This window comes from Pteropus medius, unplaced genomic scaffold (assembly GCF_902729225.1).
Source record: "Pteropus medius unplaced genomic scaffold, Ma_sr-lr_union100, whole genome shotgun sequence".
Classification (NCBI taxonomy): Eukaryota; Metazoa; Chordata; class Mammalia; order Chiroptera; family Pteropodidae; genus Pteropus; species Pteropus medius.
Genome location: NW_024349797.1, coordinates 20,588,699 through 20,606,893, shown reverse-complemented (window position 1 = coordinate 20,606,893; position 18,195 = coordinate 20,588,699). Strand labels below are relative to the sequence as shown.

General features: G+C 55.0%; 1 protein-coding gene across 4 annotated transcripts in view; it reads left to right on the top strand.

Moving 5' to 3' along the window:
• BCL11B (BCL11 transcription factor B) overlaps positions 1–18,195 on the top strand; it is an 89,939-nt gene that overhangs the window by 27,922 nt on the left and 43,822 nt on the right. For 2 of the 4 annotated variants that reach the window (XM_039884188.1, XM_039884187.1), the window contains exon 3: positions 10,909–11,124. The exons of the other annotated variants lie outside the window; for them this stretch is intronic. In XM_039884188.1, the coding sequence (XP_039740122.1) occupies positions 10,909–11,124 (216 nt within the window). The remainder of the gene's footprint in view (positions 1–10,908; positions 11,125–18,195) is intronic. 4 annotated transcript variants of the gene reach the window in all.

Here is an 18,195-nt window from a genome sequence, read left to right as displayed (position 1 = left end):
GGTTCACCCTGACAGGGCCAAGTCTTCAGGCTTGAGTTTTGGGGTAGGGGTGGGGGGTGTGTGGCACTCTAAGCCTCCTTCTCAGGGGTTGAGGGGGGGGCCCTTGTTCCCTAGCATCAGGCCTGGAGTGGGGTGGGGGGCATGGCAGATCCCCCCCAGTCGCTTGCGTCGGTGCGGGCGTGGAGCCAGAAGCTGTCTGGTGTTCCTTAATTGAATACAGATCTCAGCCCATTCCATGCGGGCATGCGAGGGTGGGCAGGGAGGGGAGAGGTAGGTAGTTCCCCCCTCTCTCCCACTCCTGGCTTTGGAAGCTCGGACCCCCCACCTGAGGGGCCTCCAGGCCTGTCCTGCACCCAGCCCACGCGGTTTGCAAAAAAGGAAGGGCAGTGGGCGACAGGATCGCGTAACGCCCATGTAAATATTGTTTGTATGAGCTGGGTCTTGTATCTTTTGTTAGTGGCAGCTCGTTAATTAACCAGCAGATTAGTGCAGCCTCCTTTTGACACATGCACGTATTTGGGGGCAGAAGATTCTCGTTCTCCTAAAACTGAACGGAGCCGTGCAGGAAGTCCTCAGAAGGAGCCGCCGCCTCTCCTCTCGGTCCCCGTGGTCCTCCCTGCTCCCTCTTTCCTGCCCCCTCCTCCCCACCTTTCCCTCTAACCCGAGTGGGCTGGTAGATGTGTGGAGGACAGACGCGTTAAACACAGCTAAATACATCGTGTTTACGCTTGGCGTTCTTGGTAGTGAAGAATCTGTTGGCTGTTTTTACTTCCTTATTTCTCAGCATTTGCTTCCTACCTGTTTTTGAGCACATGCCCAGAAATAGTAGTTTTGTCAAATGAGGGGATAATGCCAGCCAGCTTTTCTCATTGCCAAGGAAGCTGCTGGATTTTGCAAAACAGAGTGACGTTTCTTCAGTGACACTGATGTTGTTCCCCCTCTTCCCCCGCCCTCCCCCAGCCCGCCTCAAAGAAATTCGGTTGTAGAATAGGGTATGAAAATGCATTTAAGGTAGAAGAAAGAAAAAGCCCACCCAGTCACCTCCAAGGCACAGTGGCTTGCAGCGAGCAGGTTTAGAGACAGGTCTCACTTCTGTTTGTAACTTGGCAGCTCCGAGGGCAGGAGGCAGCCGGCCCGTCAGGAGAGGCTGCCTTGGGATCCAGAGCTGAGTCAGGTTCCCTTCCTTTCGGCCCCGAGACTCGGTTTTCTCTGCCACTTTGGATGATGTGGGACAATGCCACTTTGGATGATGTGGGACAATGACTTTTTTTCTTATTTCTCGTTGGTTTTGTGCCTGTTTAGTTTCTGAGCCTTCCTGAGAACTGCTTGTTGTGTTCTTCCTCCGAGCTTCCAGTTAGATTCTGGTCCCATCTGGGGTTTGGAATTTGTGGGGACCCCAATGACACTGTTATTGTTTATATGAGAAACAGCCAGGGAGGCCTCCCTTCCTCTGAGCCTTTTTTATCCACCATGTTGTTTTGGGGTGTCTGAAAGTCCTTGTCTGAAAGTCTTCATTGGTTGGGCAGAGAAGTACAGCCCAATATAGACTGCAGGTTAAAAAAAAATTAAAAAAAAAAACACAACAGTTTCAAAAACAAATAAATGGCAGATAAAGGCTGGGCGCCGCTGCCGGGAGGCGAGGCCTGACTTACCTGGGCTTCTGGAGGGGATTTGGTGAGGCCCAGCACATCAGCTCTGTTACAAAGACAGCCAAGGGAGAGAAAAAAAAAACATCACAGCAACATCGAAGTCCGCGTGCTATGATTTCCCCGTTTCTAACGGGGATACTCCGCAGCAGACATGCTAGTCTCATCGAGGATGACGCTACGGTTTCTGTAATTACATTAATAGCGGCGTGAACCTCAGCTGAACGAAACCTCTGTCTGCGACGGTGGCATCGGGCACGTGGCTGGATTGAGTCGCAAGGAGCAACGTAACCAGCGTTAATGTGCTAACGGTCTTTATTACATGAATCCCGCAAAGTGTTAATTTTTACAAATTTTGTCATGCACACACCGTACGTCACCGTCGGTGTGTGTCAGGAGATGAAAATGAGATTTCACGTCAAAAAAAAAAAGCAAGAAGGTGGCCATCAAACTGCTCCCTTAGAAGAAAATCTGTGATTTTAGTTGTCAAATGCTACCTGTGCTGAAAAGAAGTCTCACAATATGTATATTAAATGCCATCTACATACAGAAAACTCAGTCGAAGGGACTACTTTGTTGGAAGTAATTACAGGCCGTTTCAACGCTTTAGTCAGTGACATTTCAGACTTGGCTTTGAAACATAAATAGGCCACAGAAAGATTTTGTTCTTACGTGATGCAAGGCATTGAACCTCAATATTCTATATGTCCATTAGTAAAAGGTAAAAAGAAAAGGAAAAAAAAAAAGACCCAACACTAAAATCCAGGAGAGAGTTGGATTTTTTTTTATTACAGTGGTAGAGACCAATTACTTATAACTCATAAATGCAACTAAAAACAAAATCATGTGTTTAAACTATAGCAGAGTCCCCTTTTCTACAATTTGATTTTTTTTTCCTTCTTCCAACCAAGTTAAAACTGGTCCACCTAAGACAAGGAGCCCTGCTGGCCTTTGTGGCTGCATGTTCCTTTGCTGCCCAGGTACCACTCTCTGGTCTGATCGTAAATGGTGGTGACGCTGACATTTCTCAAATCCCCAGCTCCATCTGCTCCTGGAACTGTCACCCCTCTTCCTGGCTGCTCCCTGCTTGAGTCATCACAACCACCTCCTTCCTGGGCACTCCGTTTTTTTTTTTTTTTTTTTTTTTTTGGCTGGGCTGCGTTATTTTCATTCTTAATTCTCCAGGATTCTCAGAGTTCACACTTCCTCCTCCTCTGCATTCCGTCGAGCTCGCTGCGCATGGCGGCCGGGCCAAAGCGGGCTTGGCGTCTGTGGCACCTGCGAACCACGACGGCTTCCTGAACTTGCTGGTTTTTAAACATGTTCTGGAGAAACCCCTATTTTTAACAAGTGTCAGGAGTCAGCGTTTCCGGATCATTCCTCAGATGTCAGGCCCAGTGGATGCTGACGGGAGAGAAAAATGTGTCGTGAGGTGAAGAGTCATCTCCTGGTTTATTTCCCTCGTGTGACACGTGACTTCTGTCTTGGCAATGGTCCCCCACCCAAACTATGGGGAAACGGGGATGGGTCTGAGGGATGCCTGGCCAAGGGGGTGGTCTGAGTCTGGCCCCTAAGTTCCATCTGGGAAAGGGGCGCAGGGGCCTGACCCCACGTCCCAAATTCTTCACGCCTCGAACCTAAACCACGTGTCCCGCTTTTTACTTCGGTTTATAGACTAAATTTTTCGTCCGGAGGTGAGTCGTGGGGAGCATCGTGAAGATAAGTGCAGTATAAGCTTTGTGGGTCCTGATGCAACCTGAGAGAAAATTAATGGAGGATCTCGGCTAAGTTGTCTTAGCAGAAACTGCTAGAGATTGAAGCAGGTCAGAAAGCCGGAATCGGGAAAAAGAGGCCGTTTCTGGGCGAGGTGTTGGCCAGCTGTTTTTGCTGGTGTGGTTCAGAGGATCTGTTGCCTCCCGTGTGTCCTCTGCCTCTGTGAATTCTGGGGAATGCATGCAGACCTTGCGACACATCCACGTTGCTGATATATGCATGCGTGTGTGTGTTTGCATATATATACAATCTCTGTGTAATAGATGTGCACACACACATTTTTCTAGCTAGTGAACCACATGGTTTCACCTTCTGTTGTCCCCAGACCTTTGCATTCCTGGAGGGTGGGCCCCGATTTGGTGGCCCCTGCCTGCCGAGGTCACCCCAGAGGACTCATCTGTTTTTCTGTGTGTGTCCCAAAGCCAGGGCGCGTAGGCCTCAGCGTCAGGCTGGAAGACGAGTGGTTCTGTTTATTTGCATTCCAGCAGTTCAGGGACCTCCCCGAGTGGAGCACAAGACGAGGGTCTAGGCTTCATGGTTTCCCTGCAGACGCCCACTTCGGGCGGTGATGGTCAACCCCAGCACTTGGTCAGCTCCATCCGCCTCTCCCTGAACAGGTCTAGCTCGTGCTTTCCACACGCCCATCCCCCCCAACCCCCCAGCAGTGCCTGAAATGCCCTCTGCTACCTCACTGGCCTTTCCGGAGGGCCACGAAGGTCTGGGAATTTGTGATGTGACCTCAGTGGTCCTTGGCTCGGGGTGCGGAAAGGAGACCCGCTGCCCGGAGCAGCTCAGCGGCTCGCGTCTTGGGGAAGCTGGGGTTGGCAGCCACGGACATGGGTGCTTTGGGACCTGGCGCGCCTGCGCGCAGGCTTCTGATTGCAAGACGCAGCTGCTGGGGAGCCGGGTTCCTTTTCCGCCCTGGAGGAAGGAGGAAGACAGGCTTTGGGGGTATTGTTGGGGGATGTGATTGTTCCTGAGCCTCGCCTCTCCCTTTTCTGGGGTGCATTAAATGTGCAGCACGCCAGGGAAAAAATAGTTGAAGCGGTGATTCACCACTGACAGATCAGAGTCCGCGGGAGGAGGCGCCCAGAGGAAGGCGGCCTGGCCCAAGGTGCCGGGAGGGGTGTGCTTCGTGCCACCTCTCGGTGGCCAGGCCACTCTGGCCTTGGGGGCTTCTGGCAAGGCCACCTCTCCCCGGCCCCTGCCCGCTGCCCCCAGCCAGGCCCAGGCAGCGCGGGAAGCCCACCGGGGTCTTTCGCCTGCATCGGAACCCCCACCTTCCCGGCCGCCTGAAAGGGCTGCTGTTTTTAGCAGGCAGCCTCAGTGAAGGCTGAACATGGGTTTGAACTGTTTTTGTGTCTCCCATGTAATGACGCTGAGGGAAGGCGTTGTGCACTGCTGTGCAGACGCGACGAGACTCCATTTCCCCTATCGCTGCTCCTCTTTTAAAGGACACTTACATGTGCACCCCCACACGCAAACCCGTGGCAGCCAGGGATCAGGAGACCCGTGACGGGCACCCCAACTTGCCTGACTCGGAGAATTCAGAAGCGGAAATTGGGGCTTGGGGAGCCCCGGCTCTGGAGCTGAGCCATGGGGCACACCACGCACCCTCTGGGCCTGCTTGGGGACCCATCCTGGGCTTGCAGGTGACTTGCTTAAATGCTTGGACTCCCTTTCCGCTTTGTTTTACTATTATCTATATGTTTTTATAATGAAATGAAAAGTTCCAGTTTCTGCTGGTTCCCAGACCTTGGCAATGAAAAACTAAGAAAAAGACATGAAATAATACCTGTGGCGCGAAGGAATTTATTTTGCTAGTACCCACTCCAAGACCCAGTGGGTCCGAAATTGAGTAACAAAGAAAGCGCCTTAGAATCCTTCTCTGTTCCGCCGTCTCGGCCACACCCCCGCCCCTAAGCCCCTCCCCGCCAAAAGGGAGAGCAGCAAATGATGAGAGCGCTAGGTCCTGTCGGGTGAGTACCTACGCCTGTCTCATTTAAGGTGGCAGTCCGCTTCTTTCAAATAGGAAATTGCCAAAATGGATGTCATCGCTGCTAATTAGATGTGTTTTAACTGCAGGATCGTTTTACCAGCTAATACTGTTATTATGCGCTTCCATGTGAACCATGGTGGAGCTGTTAAAATATGAGCCTGCGGCCCCAGCAGATAGCTGATGGAGCCTGCGGCCGGTGGAGGCTGTTTCCCTCGGTGGCAGCTGGTCCCCTTGTGGTTGGCCCTGAGGTGGCCAGGCTAGGCCCCGTGCTGACGTCCGAGTCCTTTCAACTTCTCCACGTGCACTCTCTTTTTCCCTGTGACCACCTTCTTTATGTGTTTTGACCAGAGCCTGAGTCCAGAGGAGGCGCTGAACTCTCCAGATTGGGGACCCCCAAGAATCACACCCCCGCCCCCTCTAGTGGTCACTGTCCCCAGTCTTTGGGCTTCTGGACCCGCCCAGAAGCAACGAATGACCGCGTGCTGTGGACGTGCCGACCTCAGGCCCTTGACAGCCACGCGGGGCCCCAAACAGGCCGGCCTTGGCGTTTCAAGTCTGAGCTGGCTTCCCTCCATCTTCTCTGTCTCTCAAACCGGAAGAGTCCCGGTTTCCCGTCGGGAGTGAAGGGGTGGGGGTGGGGTGAGGTGAGTGGGCTGGAATCAGGATAATGATTCTTAAATGTGAACCTTTGACTTCATGTGATTTTTCTCTCTCCCTCCCCCACCCTCTTAATACATAGCATTTTTATCATCCTTAAGACAAAGTAGCTGGCAAAATATTTAAGCGATCCGAAAGAAATGTTTTTATTTGCCTGCGTGCGAATTGGGTTATCTGCCTATCTTGTTTATGAAATTTGGGGCTGCCTTTCCTGCAGTCTGTTCGTCTCTCAAATCTTTCCCTGCTTGCATTTCCATATTTCTGCGTGCATGTTCTTTGTTAATCACTTGGCAAGCGCTTATTTGAATATTAAAAATTTCTTTAATCATCAAAGGCAGGAGCACAGTCTCATGAATATTCATATTTTTCCCCCTCCTCATTACCCTGCAGTAAAAGCCAAAGAGCCATCAATCGCCCTCATTACAGGCTCTGGCGTTTTGATTGGCTGCCGGCTGCCCAGAGCTTTTTATTTTTTTATTTTTTCCTTCTCCTATGAGCTGTCTTGTACCTGCCAACAACCTCCCCAATATATATATATATATATATATATGTGTGTGTGTATATATATATATATATATATATATATATATAGCAACAATGCAAGAATACATTTCTCTGGTTGAAAAACAACTTTGCAAACTCGTCAAACAGTCCTTGTGGCTTATTGCTGCCAAAGCGGCCTCCAGCACTACCTGCGCCCCTAAAAAAAACAAAAACAACAACAACAAAAAACAGACCCAGAAAAAAAAGGGGAGAGCAAAAATTAAATAAATAAATAAAGAGGGAGAAACTTGAGCCTCAGCGATGAATATTTGTCAAGAGAGTTGACGTAAGTTTCATTTGCATAATGACTTTGTACTTCTGCATTAATAAAATTTGCATATGAAGCCATGTTAATTACTCCTGATCATGCTTTTTGCATTCATGCATAGTAATTTTCTCCGACTTGTGAGAATTAATGTCTTGGCATGGGGGGAGGGGGGATTGTCAGGTTTCCTTGCCAGTGGCCCTCACTCACAGGCGCTCGCTCCCTGTCTGTCTGTCGCCCTCCCGGATCTATGACTCATTTTTGCACTATCAGTAGGAGTTCTTGGCTTAAAAAATGTATCAATTGAAAGGCACCGGTAGGGAGAAAAATATACATCTGCACAGTGTATCCCAGAGCTCCTGTCGCTGGCTGGGAGTCTGTAACCCTCCCATTGTGGGAGGGGACGCCGAGGAGTCAGTGCTGGGAAAGGCTCGCATTCCCCTCAGAACCGGGCTGGGGCTTTTCCAGGCGCATTTTTTTGTGTGTCTACACGCCGCTCGGTGTGGGCGTGTTCGCTGGGAAGTGCGCATGTGTGGAGTGGAGCAGAACATCTGCGGGGCCCCTCCCGAAGGGGCACAGGTTACAGCGCCACCCCCCCTCGGGAGGCATGCGTTGAAAATTACCCTACACCCCGATTTGGAGCTTAAGAAACATTTTCGGGGTCTTATTTTTGGACATTTTTGGTACCTCTTTGTACAGGGTGCATGGAGTGAGATTCTGACCGCCGTGAGCCGCTCGCTGGTCCTGGGCACCCAGCCTCAGTTTCCTCATTTGTGAGAGCGAGGTCATATTACGGACCTCGCAGGAAAGCTGCTGGGCTTAAATGAGATGATAGATGTATTCATCGCTTATTTCCTTTTCCCTAATGAAAGTGAAATTCCACGATAAGGAATCGAGCCAGCTAGGGTTTTATTTCTAAGCCACCTGGATCCCACACAGAGCTGAGATGGCGTCTTGGCGCCCCTCAGCTCGCTGCACGTGCCTCCGTCCCAGTTCCAGGGGGAAACCCGCCCAGACCCCCAAAGAAAACGTTTTTTTTTTTTTTTTTTGTTGTTGTTGTTGTTTTTTGCAGGAGTGCCTTGCAGGGCTTTGTAGAGTGCCTTTCTGAGCTCAGAGCATCCCACAGACATTCACCATCAGGCTGTGGGGAGCACCATGGGAAACAGAAGTTCCAGAATGGAAAAAGATAAATGAATGATGGAATTACTGAATGTTTACTAGAAGCTCGGCTCTAGCCAGGCGTGTTGACCTTTCTTTAAAGGCCAGGCTCTGAGAAAGTGACAAACCCTGGGTCACACAGCCAGGAAATGGCAGAGGAGAAATTCGAACCCAGGCCTCTGGCTCCAAGGCTGCCTCCTAGCTCTGGGCTTCCTGGGTGTGTGTCGCTCTCGAGGGCTCCCTCAAGTGCGTTCTGGATTGCCTGGCGGCACTTTTGAAGGCAGACACCCCTTCCTCGAGGAGGATCAAGGTTGGGAGGTGGCCTGGGACAGACGCTGTGGCCAGAGACAGTCCTCACCCTGGGCTTAACGAAAAATCGAGATGAGATTCACAAAACATAAAATTCACCACTTTAACCATTTTAAGGTGCCCGGTCAGTGGTTTTGAGTATATCCACAATGTTGGGCAGCCATCATCACTACCTAATGCCAGAATATTTCATCACCGACCCCCCAAACAAACCCCCGACCCACTAGGCCTCACTGCCCCTCCCCGGCCCATTGACGTTTTGTCTCCAGGGACTGGTCTGTTCCGGACTCTTCCTGTATGTGGGCTCATACAGTAGGTGGCTTCTTTCAACACCTTGGGCTTTGGCACTAGCTTCAGATTCCTAGAGGTCCCTTGGGCAGAGCACTGTGGACAGCTCAGGACGGGAGGCCCCTCACCCTTGCTGGTCCCTCCCCTGCCTCCATGGAGCTGGCCTCTAGAGCAGGTGGATTTCAGCTAGGTTAGAATTCCTAATGGGGTGTGGAGTCCCCTCCAAGGGCACAGCCTGACCTCCTCCCCTCCCTGAGTTGGGGGTGACTTTGCCTTCATTGACTGACCTAAGCCTGACCTTAAAAAGAGGGGGTGTGGCTGAACCTGTCCTGGGGTCCTTTCTGCCAACCATGGAGACAGGTTTGGCACGCTTCTGGCTTGGACAGATGTCACCTGGCCTGGGTGCTCCTGTTGGTGTTCTCAGCCCTGGTAAATGCTGGCTGCTGTGTTGTGGCCCCACCCAGATTTGGGGCCCACCTGGATTTGCTCTTTTGCAACCTCTGGTGGCCTAACTGAGCTCCCAGACCCTCAGGCTCCCCCCACTGCCCTCCTGGGAGCCCTGGTCACTCCACCCCAGCTGCAGCACAGGGGGAGTAGAACAGATCCAGGCTTTGGAGACACGACTGGGTTCATGTCCCAAACCTCCCTGAGCCTTGGTTTCCCCTGTGGAATGGGGTCGCTCTTTTCTGCTGAGCGGGGTGGTCGTGACCTGGAGTCTTCTGTGGTCTGTAGGCAGGGTCTGTGTAGTAGACAGGGTCAAACATGCAGTGTTTGGTGTCCAGGGGAGCTCCAGGTAAGGACTGACCAGGGTGGGCTTTCAGGAGGAGGCAGGTGACACTGGCCTTAGGGGCCGACCTTCCTCGGGGGCCTGCAGTAAACCTGAGGCATCGCCTTCTGCTCTGCATCTGTGGCTGGAACTGCTTCCAGAGTCCTCGGCCACACCCCGCTGAGGCCTTCTGCCCAGAAATGCCCATGGCCCTGGGCCTGGCCTAGTAGGAGGTCTTCCTTGGCCCCGAGGGGCCCAAATGGTGCTGGTCATAGTTAGATTTGCTCCCTGGCAGGGCATTTGCAGGTCTTCGCAAATGACCCAAGGCCTCGGTCCTGCAGAACGCAGAGAAAAACCCTGGGTCTGGAGCCAAGCTCTCGGAGGGGCTGGCTGCCTGCGTCTGCTGTGTTCTGTGGCCATGTCATCAGCTTCCTCGTCGTGCAGTGGGTGTCCTAAGCCAAGCCCCATGGCATGCTGGGAGGCTCACTCTAGGCAAAAACTGGTGGCTTCTGGCTTGTGGTGGGTTTGCAGGGCCCTGTGGCGCGTCTGGTTGGGGGGATCCCGCATGCGGTCGGCTGGGGAATGGGCAGAGCCCCCCGCAGACCTATGTGGGGCGGTGAGCAGTGTCGGGAGGCATCCTGGCGGGGCGGCCCGGGGCCCAGCTGCCTGTCGTCTTGCCGACGTTTCCTTTCTGACTCTCTGATGCCTCCCTGCTCAGTTATTTACCCAGGGAATTTGGGCTTCTTCACTTGTGGTTTTGGCAAGGGCTTCACACAAATGTTTTGCCCTGGTGGTCTCTTAGCCATTTAAGATAAACGGCCAAATCAAACGCAGGCCATGCCGGGGAGCTGAGGCGAGGCTGGCCCCTGGCCTTGTGCTGTGACTGTCAGACTCGGGAGGCGTTAGGAGGGGTGCTGGACAGTGCCAGGGTTTTCTGGCATGGGGGGGTGGGGTGGGGGATGTTCACAGCTTTCTGAAAGGGCTTGGGGCTCGGATTGCTGAAGAGGACCGTGGGCTGGTGAGAGTCACCAGCCAGCATCCGCCAGGCCAGAGGCCCAGGCACTGGTAGCCAGACTGGAGGCGTCCCAGGCCTGTGCAAACAGTGGTGGCTGGAGGTTCCCAGAGGCGGGTGGTCCAGATTTTTGGGACTAAAACCCCAAATGGAGCTTGCCCCAGAACACTTCAGAAGTCCCTACCCGGGGGGACCCTCCTGGGAGCTGGGGCCCCCGACAGCTCCCTGCATTTGGCCCCCAGGGATGGGAGTCTGGCCCGAAGACAGCCCAACCTGGCAGCTGTGGACGTAGGACCCCTCAGGCCCCTGCCCGCTTGCCTGACCCTCCCCCTGCCTGTGCTCCGTTGTCTTCCCTGCAGGGCCCGGCACCCTGGGGCCTCTCCCCGGGGAAGGGCGGCCGCAGCCTCTGCCCCGGGCCCCTGTTCCACACCCCGAGCCCCTTGTCCCGTCCAGGGCCCGACTGACCAGTCTTTTCTATTGTTTTTTCTCCAGGGCCGTGCAGGCCTGCCCAGCTGCCAGCGATGGCCCCCATAGCTGCCTCCTCCTCCCACCCTCACACATCCGTGATCACCTCACCTCTGCGTGCCCTGGGTGCTCTGCCGCCCTGCTTCCCCCTGCCGTGCTGCAGCGCACGCCCGGTCTCGGGCGACGGGACTCGGGGTGAGGGTCACACGGAGGCTCCCTTTGGATGTCAGTGTCAGTTGTCAGGTAACAGACGGCCGCGGTGGGGGGCGGGCTCCCGGGGGTGGCGGGGTGTGCCCTGGCAGAGCTGGCAGCTGCCTCTCCCCGGTGGGCTGGGGCGAGGTGGGGGGACGTGCCACTCCCGCCCCGAAGGCATTTCTGGGGGGAGCCTGGGGAAGTGCTGAAGGATGCCAGCAGGACTGTACGCCAGCGCCCTGGTCTCATCGGTCAGCGGGCCTCCCGTGCCTCCGCCCATTCCGAGAGTCTCTCTCCCAGAATGCATTTCTCCAGCCTCCACATTTCATCTCTTTGGGCTGTTTAGCTAAAGCTTAATTGGATAACGCTTAACATCTGAGGTTTTCTTCTGCCCTTGCCACTGCCACCCCTCTCCCCGCCCCAGCCACCACCCCGTCCCCACGACACAGCTAGAAGATTCCTTGGTTGTCTGTGCATCTTTGGAGCCATCCAAATGCGGGTTTCTCTTAGAGAATGTGTTGCCCATTAACTTTGAGGAAAAAAAAAAAGTGTCACTCTAAAGGAGCCTGTCATCTGGGGCCGTGGGAGGGCATGAAGGCTTCAGGGGAATGTGGGGAGTAGGGGCGGGGCCAGGTGTTGACCCGAGAGGCTGAGCACCTACTGTGCGCCTGGCTCTGGGTTGGTGTGGCTGCCCATTTTACAGATGGGCACACATGGGCAGTGTGGTGACACAATCTGGAGACTACTACTTCCCTCCACTGCCCCCACCCCACCCCGCCAAACACCCAAACTCTTGCTTTAGCCTGAGGCCTCTGGAAGTTTTAGGCCTCTCCTGCTCAGTATGGGCAGGACCTGCCTGGTGTGAAACGCACCGAGGCCACAGGAGCCGGGATGCTGGCAGTGAGCGCCCGAGGTCTGGTTTCCGGGCAGGGGCCGGGAGAGGAGAGGGTGGGTGCAGAGCTGGGGCTCAGTGCGGGCTTCCTCTCGACTCGGGTGATAAAATGGAAATGATTTTTACTGGGCAGGGTTTGCTTTCGGTTGAAGCTATCCCAAGGGATGGTCCCTGTTACAGCCACAGCTCGGCAGAGGGTCACAGGCAGCCCCAGCTCCAGGGTCAAGAGCTCCCTGGGCCTTCCTGCGGGGTGGAGGGGGGCGGCGCCTGCAGCCTTCAGCACGGCCGACCGCTATGATGGAGCGTGATGTCATAGGTGCTGGGCTTACGCCTCAAATGCGCTAAGCAAAGACGAGGTCACCTGGGAAGGAGTCGGCACCACTTGCAGAGAGGCCGGGCGGGCCCGGTGCCCAGGGCGACTGGCGCTCCCGTCCCAGCTCCGTGGGTCTGTGCCGTGATCCCTGCTTACTGAGCCACAGGTGCCTGCTGTCTGGGCGGCCGCCTCACTCTCATGGCTTCCGGTAGTTAGTGCTGCGGCCCCTCAGGAACTGGGGGTGGGGGGCGGGGGTGGGGCGCTGTCGAAGATCAGCCTGAGTGTCTGTGACTGGACTCGGTCCAGTTCCGCGTTGCAGGAACGCAGTCTCCCTGGCAGAGGGGTGCGTGGGGCTTTGCTTAGCTCTCCCTTGGCTCCGGCTCTGCTAGAAGCCGCTGTGCTGTGTGGGAGCGTTACATTCCCATTCCGTAGATGGGGACGTCAAGGCTCGGGCAAGGCGAGTGGCTGGGCCTAGGTTGTTGTGAGGATACCTCCTGACCAGGCCACCGCTCTTCTCCCGAGCCACGTGCCTCTGCCTACGTTCGGGAGATGCTTCTCCTACACCCGCTCTCGGCCACAGAGCCACCTGCTCCCCGACAGGGACCGTGTGCCACTTTGTGCTGGGCGTTTTGTGCGTGTTCTTGAATTTAACCTTCACAGCGACCTTAGGCGGTCGGTTCCCTCTCCCCACTTACAGATGAGAGGATGCGGCTCAGCACTGTCGAGGCCTCGCAGCTCACATTCATTCGTTCACTCCTTCGTTTGTCCATTCTGTCGCTAAGAGCCATTTCTTGGGCGCCTGGTTTGGTTGACGCTGCAAATGGGGTGGAGTGAGGCTTGGAGAGTCCCGGCCTTCCCGCCGTGTGCAGTCTGGTGGGGGCGGGGTGGAGCCGGAAGGGGGCCCTGTAGACCTGTAGGAGGACACTTCCCAGGGATGGCGGTGCCCAGGTGGGGCTTGGTCCTGGGCCGCTCCTGCAGCCCTGTTTCGTCTCTGGCTCAGAGGCCTTTTCAGATTTTAGAACGCGCTGCTGTGAGGTCCCAGAGCCCGGGAGCGGCTGCCACACTTGGTGGCAGTGTGATGTCTGTGCTGGGGTCCCTGGGACCGCTCCTGCTGGCCCTCTCGGGGCCTGCCCTCATCCTCCGATGTCCCCGCCCCCATGATTCCCAGCACTGTCCCCCTTCATGGTCGGGTCCCCATTAACTAGCCCGTGCCAGGTGGTGTCGCCATATTTCCCCATCAATTTCAAGACCTGAGAATATCCTCTTCCAGTGCTTTTTGTCCCTTTGTGGCTTCTGTCCCTGGCGCTGGGCTGTTTGCTTAAGCGTTTTTAGTGCCTGTTTAATTAGTGGTTGGCACGGAGTCATTAAGTCCCCAGCAGCCCGTCAGGAGGAGGCGGCCCACCGTACAGGGCGCCGTCCTCACTTTGTGTCGTCCCATTTTGGATCAGGATGCACTGAACCCATCTCTTCAAGTTAATACAGAAACCCCCGGTGTAACCGTGTTTCACGCAGGTTAATTGCATGCCCGGGAACGCATCCGCAGCTATTTATAGAAGGATGTGATTTCGTGGGGGAGAAAACCACGCAGGTACATGTGCTGTGTGCCTCGAGGGCTGGCAGCACCCCGGCAGCTGCGCCCCCCAGGACGCCGGCCCCGGACCCCCTCCTGACGGTCACGGCGGGGAGCAGGGACTTCTCGAATGCACAATACGAAGGGATTTCTTTGACCCCCGCTCATCCATTGCTTTGTGGTTCTGCCGAAATAATGGGAAGCTTTGAATTGAGGCGTTTCTCGAAAGTGAAGTTTCCTGAGAAATTCCATGTAGGAACTTCTCCAGGGTACCTGTGGAGTCAAGAGGCTCGGGCTGTGGTCCTGGCCCTTACTCCGCCTGGCAGGTGACCTTGAATGAGTCACGCCTCCTCTCTGGGCCTCGGTCTCCTCTTCTGTAAAAAATATACATACACGTCCATACATACATCTATGATATACATATATATATGTGTGTGTGTGTGTGTGTGTGTATATATATATACACATACACGTCCATACATACATCTATGATATACATATATATATACACTACATTTAAAAATGACGTTCCTTATGTTGATCTCTGAAACAGATCTATTTTGATTTCTGAGCCGCCGAGGATGGGGCCTGGGTCTTGGCCAGGGTCCTCAGGGCAGGCCCGGCGTGCTCAGAGAGAACTTTGAAAACCACTGGTCTTTGGCCTGAACCCTCCCCCGACTCTGCGGCTTCTACAATCGAGAGGCAGACAGACGTCAGGGTGCATCAGACTGAGGGGAGTGTAGGCTGCTCTGTCCTGTCCTGTGCGGCTGTGTGACCTTGGATAAGCCACATCATCCTCTCTTCCTCAAGTTTCCCCACCTGTAACATGGGGCGGTGATAGTACATGCATCGAAGGAGTGTTTGGAGGATCGAGCGAGGTCACACATGCCAGGGGCTGAGAACGGTGCCCTGTGCTGGGCGAGCAGACAGCATCATGTGCTCGCGATGTCACACCTTTCCATGGCTGGCGCCGTGTGGAATCTCACTGCAAGCTGGATCCCTGGTTTCCTTTCGGAAAGGCATTTAGCTTCTCGGCTGGCTCAGCTCACGTACCAGCATTGGGAGGTGGAAAAGGAACTGAGAAACGTCACTGTGTATTTAAAAGTCGCAAATGGTCATCGGCCACGGCGATGAGTACATACGCTTGGTGAGGTTCAAGGTCTCAGGCAAGAACGCACGGGACCCCGGCTCGGGGAAGTGGAAGTGTCTGGGTTTAATAGGAAGAGTCAGTTGCAGTCATTAGCGTACGTCGAAATCACAGGGCAATCCTGTAAAGTTAAATTCAATTTACTTTTCTACTGAAATTGTGCTTGCTGTGTTATTTAACTTGTCTGGGGTTTCTTGGCATGGGTTAAAGGGACAATAAAGATAAAAGAATACCTGTAAGTAAATAGTTGGGTTTAACAGTAGAATCTATCGTTTTCTCCTCCTTCAATTATATCCCAGGGTTCATTTTGTGTTGGTTTTTATAACCGGAGCCATCCAATGGGATACCATGGACTGGACCACCCTAGCTGTGGAAGCTTGGTGCAATTAATATGGTCTGTCTGGAAAGTGGCCTTATTTCTGGAAGTTTTATGTTAATGATATGGTCTGTGCTTCGCACATTTCGCACCAGAACAAGAAGCAAGCCGTAGCTGCCTCCCGGGCTGGGTCTGATTAGCACTGGAAGATCAGTGGGAAGCCAAGGGGCGCTGCGGGCCGGGATGGCGGCGCCCATCGATTCTGGGGCAGGGGTGCGGAGGTGCCCCGGCGGGGTGCGGGAGCCTCCACGGAGACTGGAGGGCGGGGCGAGCATGGGGTGAAGAAGAGACGTGCGTGGACAGAAGCCCTCCGTCAGCGGCAGGTTCCCGACACGCTCTTTTCAATTCCCTTTGCAAAGTCGTGTTTGCTGTCAGGTCTTTCTGGGCCGACCAGGTCCCGGGGTCAGTGGGGGTTGGCTCACGGTAGCGAAAGGGCTCTCAGGGGAGACAGTAAACATTTAAAGAGTCATCTGTACGCCTTGCGATGTCTGTGTCACCGAAGGGGCCGGGGGTCCAGCATTCACTACCCAGTGGGGGACTCTGCTCACCAGTGCCCGGATTCTACTCCGGGGTGTGCCTGCCTCTGGGATCACACTGCCTGGACCGCCGACCTTGAGAACCCGGACGCGTCCTTCCGTCATCGGAGGACCTGCTGGGAGGATCCATGGAGAGCTGCGAGGCCCCTCAGTATGGAGGCAGCTGCCTCTGCAGGCCTGTGGGGGTGGCCGAGGATGGCAGGTCTTGGGTGGACCAGCAAAGTCCCCTGTCTCACAGAGCCCGGAAGCCACGTCTCCTCTAGCACTAGCAGGGGCCAAAGTCGCCGGGGAGAGGGGACCAGAAGGAGGAGCCAGAGCTGCCCGGGGGTGGGGGTTGGGTGCAGGGGCGCCTACCAGCGTGACCGTCCTTGGATAAAAGGGGTCCCAGCAGCGCTGGGGACGGGGACCCACAGCCGTGCCAGGTCCCTCTCCACTCTCCGAGCTGGCCCTTCCGCCGTTCCGAAGGCAAAGAGAAATCAAAGAATTCTGCTCAAATCCGTACAAGATGTTGCTGTTTTTTTCTGCTCTGACAGGAGAGGCATTTGGAAGTGCAGTTTCTTTCTTTTTTTCTTTTTTCTTTTTTTTTTTTTTATAGCTGTCTTAAAAAGGAGTTTGGCTGTTTAGCACAGCTGGTGCTCATTACATTATGCACTGGCAATAAAATAGCATGTGTAATTAATTTTTAATGCAGCCTGGATGCAGCGCTTTAAAGCAGTTAGTGGATGTGAGGAACCAGCGTTGGTCGCCGACATCAGAGATCTCAGAGCGAGGCCGCCACGTTCTGCAGCTTTGAAGGGAATCCGAGAGCGGCCGAGGCGGCTGGGCCCCCTCCACGTGGAGCCGAGTGGCCCAGGAAGCGGCCGGCCCTGGTTGGCCTCAAGCCTCGAGTCAGTCTTTAGCGATCTAAGATCGGGGGTCCCGGGAGATCATCTCACCCTCCATTATCCAGATGGGGAAACTGAGGCAGAGCGCGGGGAAGGAGGCCACAGGACGTGTTGCCAGGCTCTGCCCACTAGGCGCCCTGCCCCGCCTGAGTTCACATTGAAAACGGGAGAAGGGAATTCACCACCTGGCCGAAGCCACGTGACAGGCGCAGTTGACGCTGGCGGCCGACAGGGTGCTTGCTCTGAGGGGCCCGGCTTAGTCGCCTCTCGGACCCTCCGTTTTGCCATCTGCGGTTGGAACTCACCTCCCTGCGTCCCAAGTCACAGACGTCCTTTGGTTGTGCTTTGATTAGTGGCTGCCTCGTCTTTTCTCAGTGCTCTGTGGCACGGATCCTGTTTGACATGAAATGACACTGTGTACACGTATCAGAAGAAAAGCTGCAGGCACTGTGGTGAGCTCCAGAGATGGGACCATGCTTGGTGCTTGTCCTGAAGGCACGTGGTGTGACTCTGTGACCCAGGCTAGCCACTTCCTTTCTTCAAGCTCAGTTTCCTCGCCTGTGAAATGGGGACGCTAGAAGTCCCTGCTCATCATCCCTGCATCAGAGGGTCCACTGATTGGCTCGCTGTCTTGGGGTGGCCATGGCTGGTCACTAGCATGTGGGGCAGCAGAGGCAAAGGGTGAGGTGTCACTAGGCTGTGGGGCAGCAGAGGCAGGAAGAAGGAAGCTGGGCTGTCGAAAAGCCTTGAGTTCCTCGTGCTCTGATGACGATGTGGCTGCCATCTCTTTGAAAGTCTCCTGCCGGGGAGATTTTCTTAGTGTGAATGACGGAGGAGGAAGGCTCACCGCCATCACTGCTCCTGTGACTTGCAGCTGTATTCTAAAGGACCTACTATGTGCCGGAAGTGTCCAAGGCACTTTGCACACTTCGCTCATGAACCTCATCTTCTTAACACACCTAAGAAGAGGCAGTGCCCACCTTTTGCTCAGGAGGACTCTGGGGCTCGGAGGGGCCAACGGTGCACCAGGGGTCATGCGGGCGGCAGAGCGGACATTGGGACGTGGCCCCGGTCTCCCTCCGGCATCCTGCTGGGCTGCGCAGTGCCTCAGACTTGGGCCAGGAGGGGTCCCAGGTCTTCCTCGCTTCACCGGCCAGGCTGGCGTCGGACCCTGGGTTAGACGCGGGGGTCGGAAGTGGGCCTGGCGTGGTCCATGTCCCGGAGGAGCTCGTGGTTGCGGGGGCTGCGCCATGAACGTGAGACACACACCCCACGGAGCCGCTCTCGGCTTAAGACCAACTGGAGGACTGGGCCTGGGGCGTCTGGGGCCGGGCGAGACCGACTGAGGTTCCTGTTGGGGAAGGCGAGGCCCAGTGGGGACTTGCTTCTTCCCGTCAGTGATGG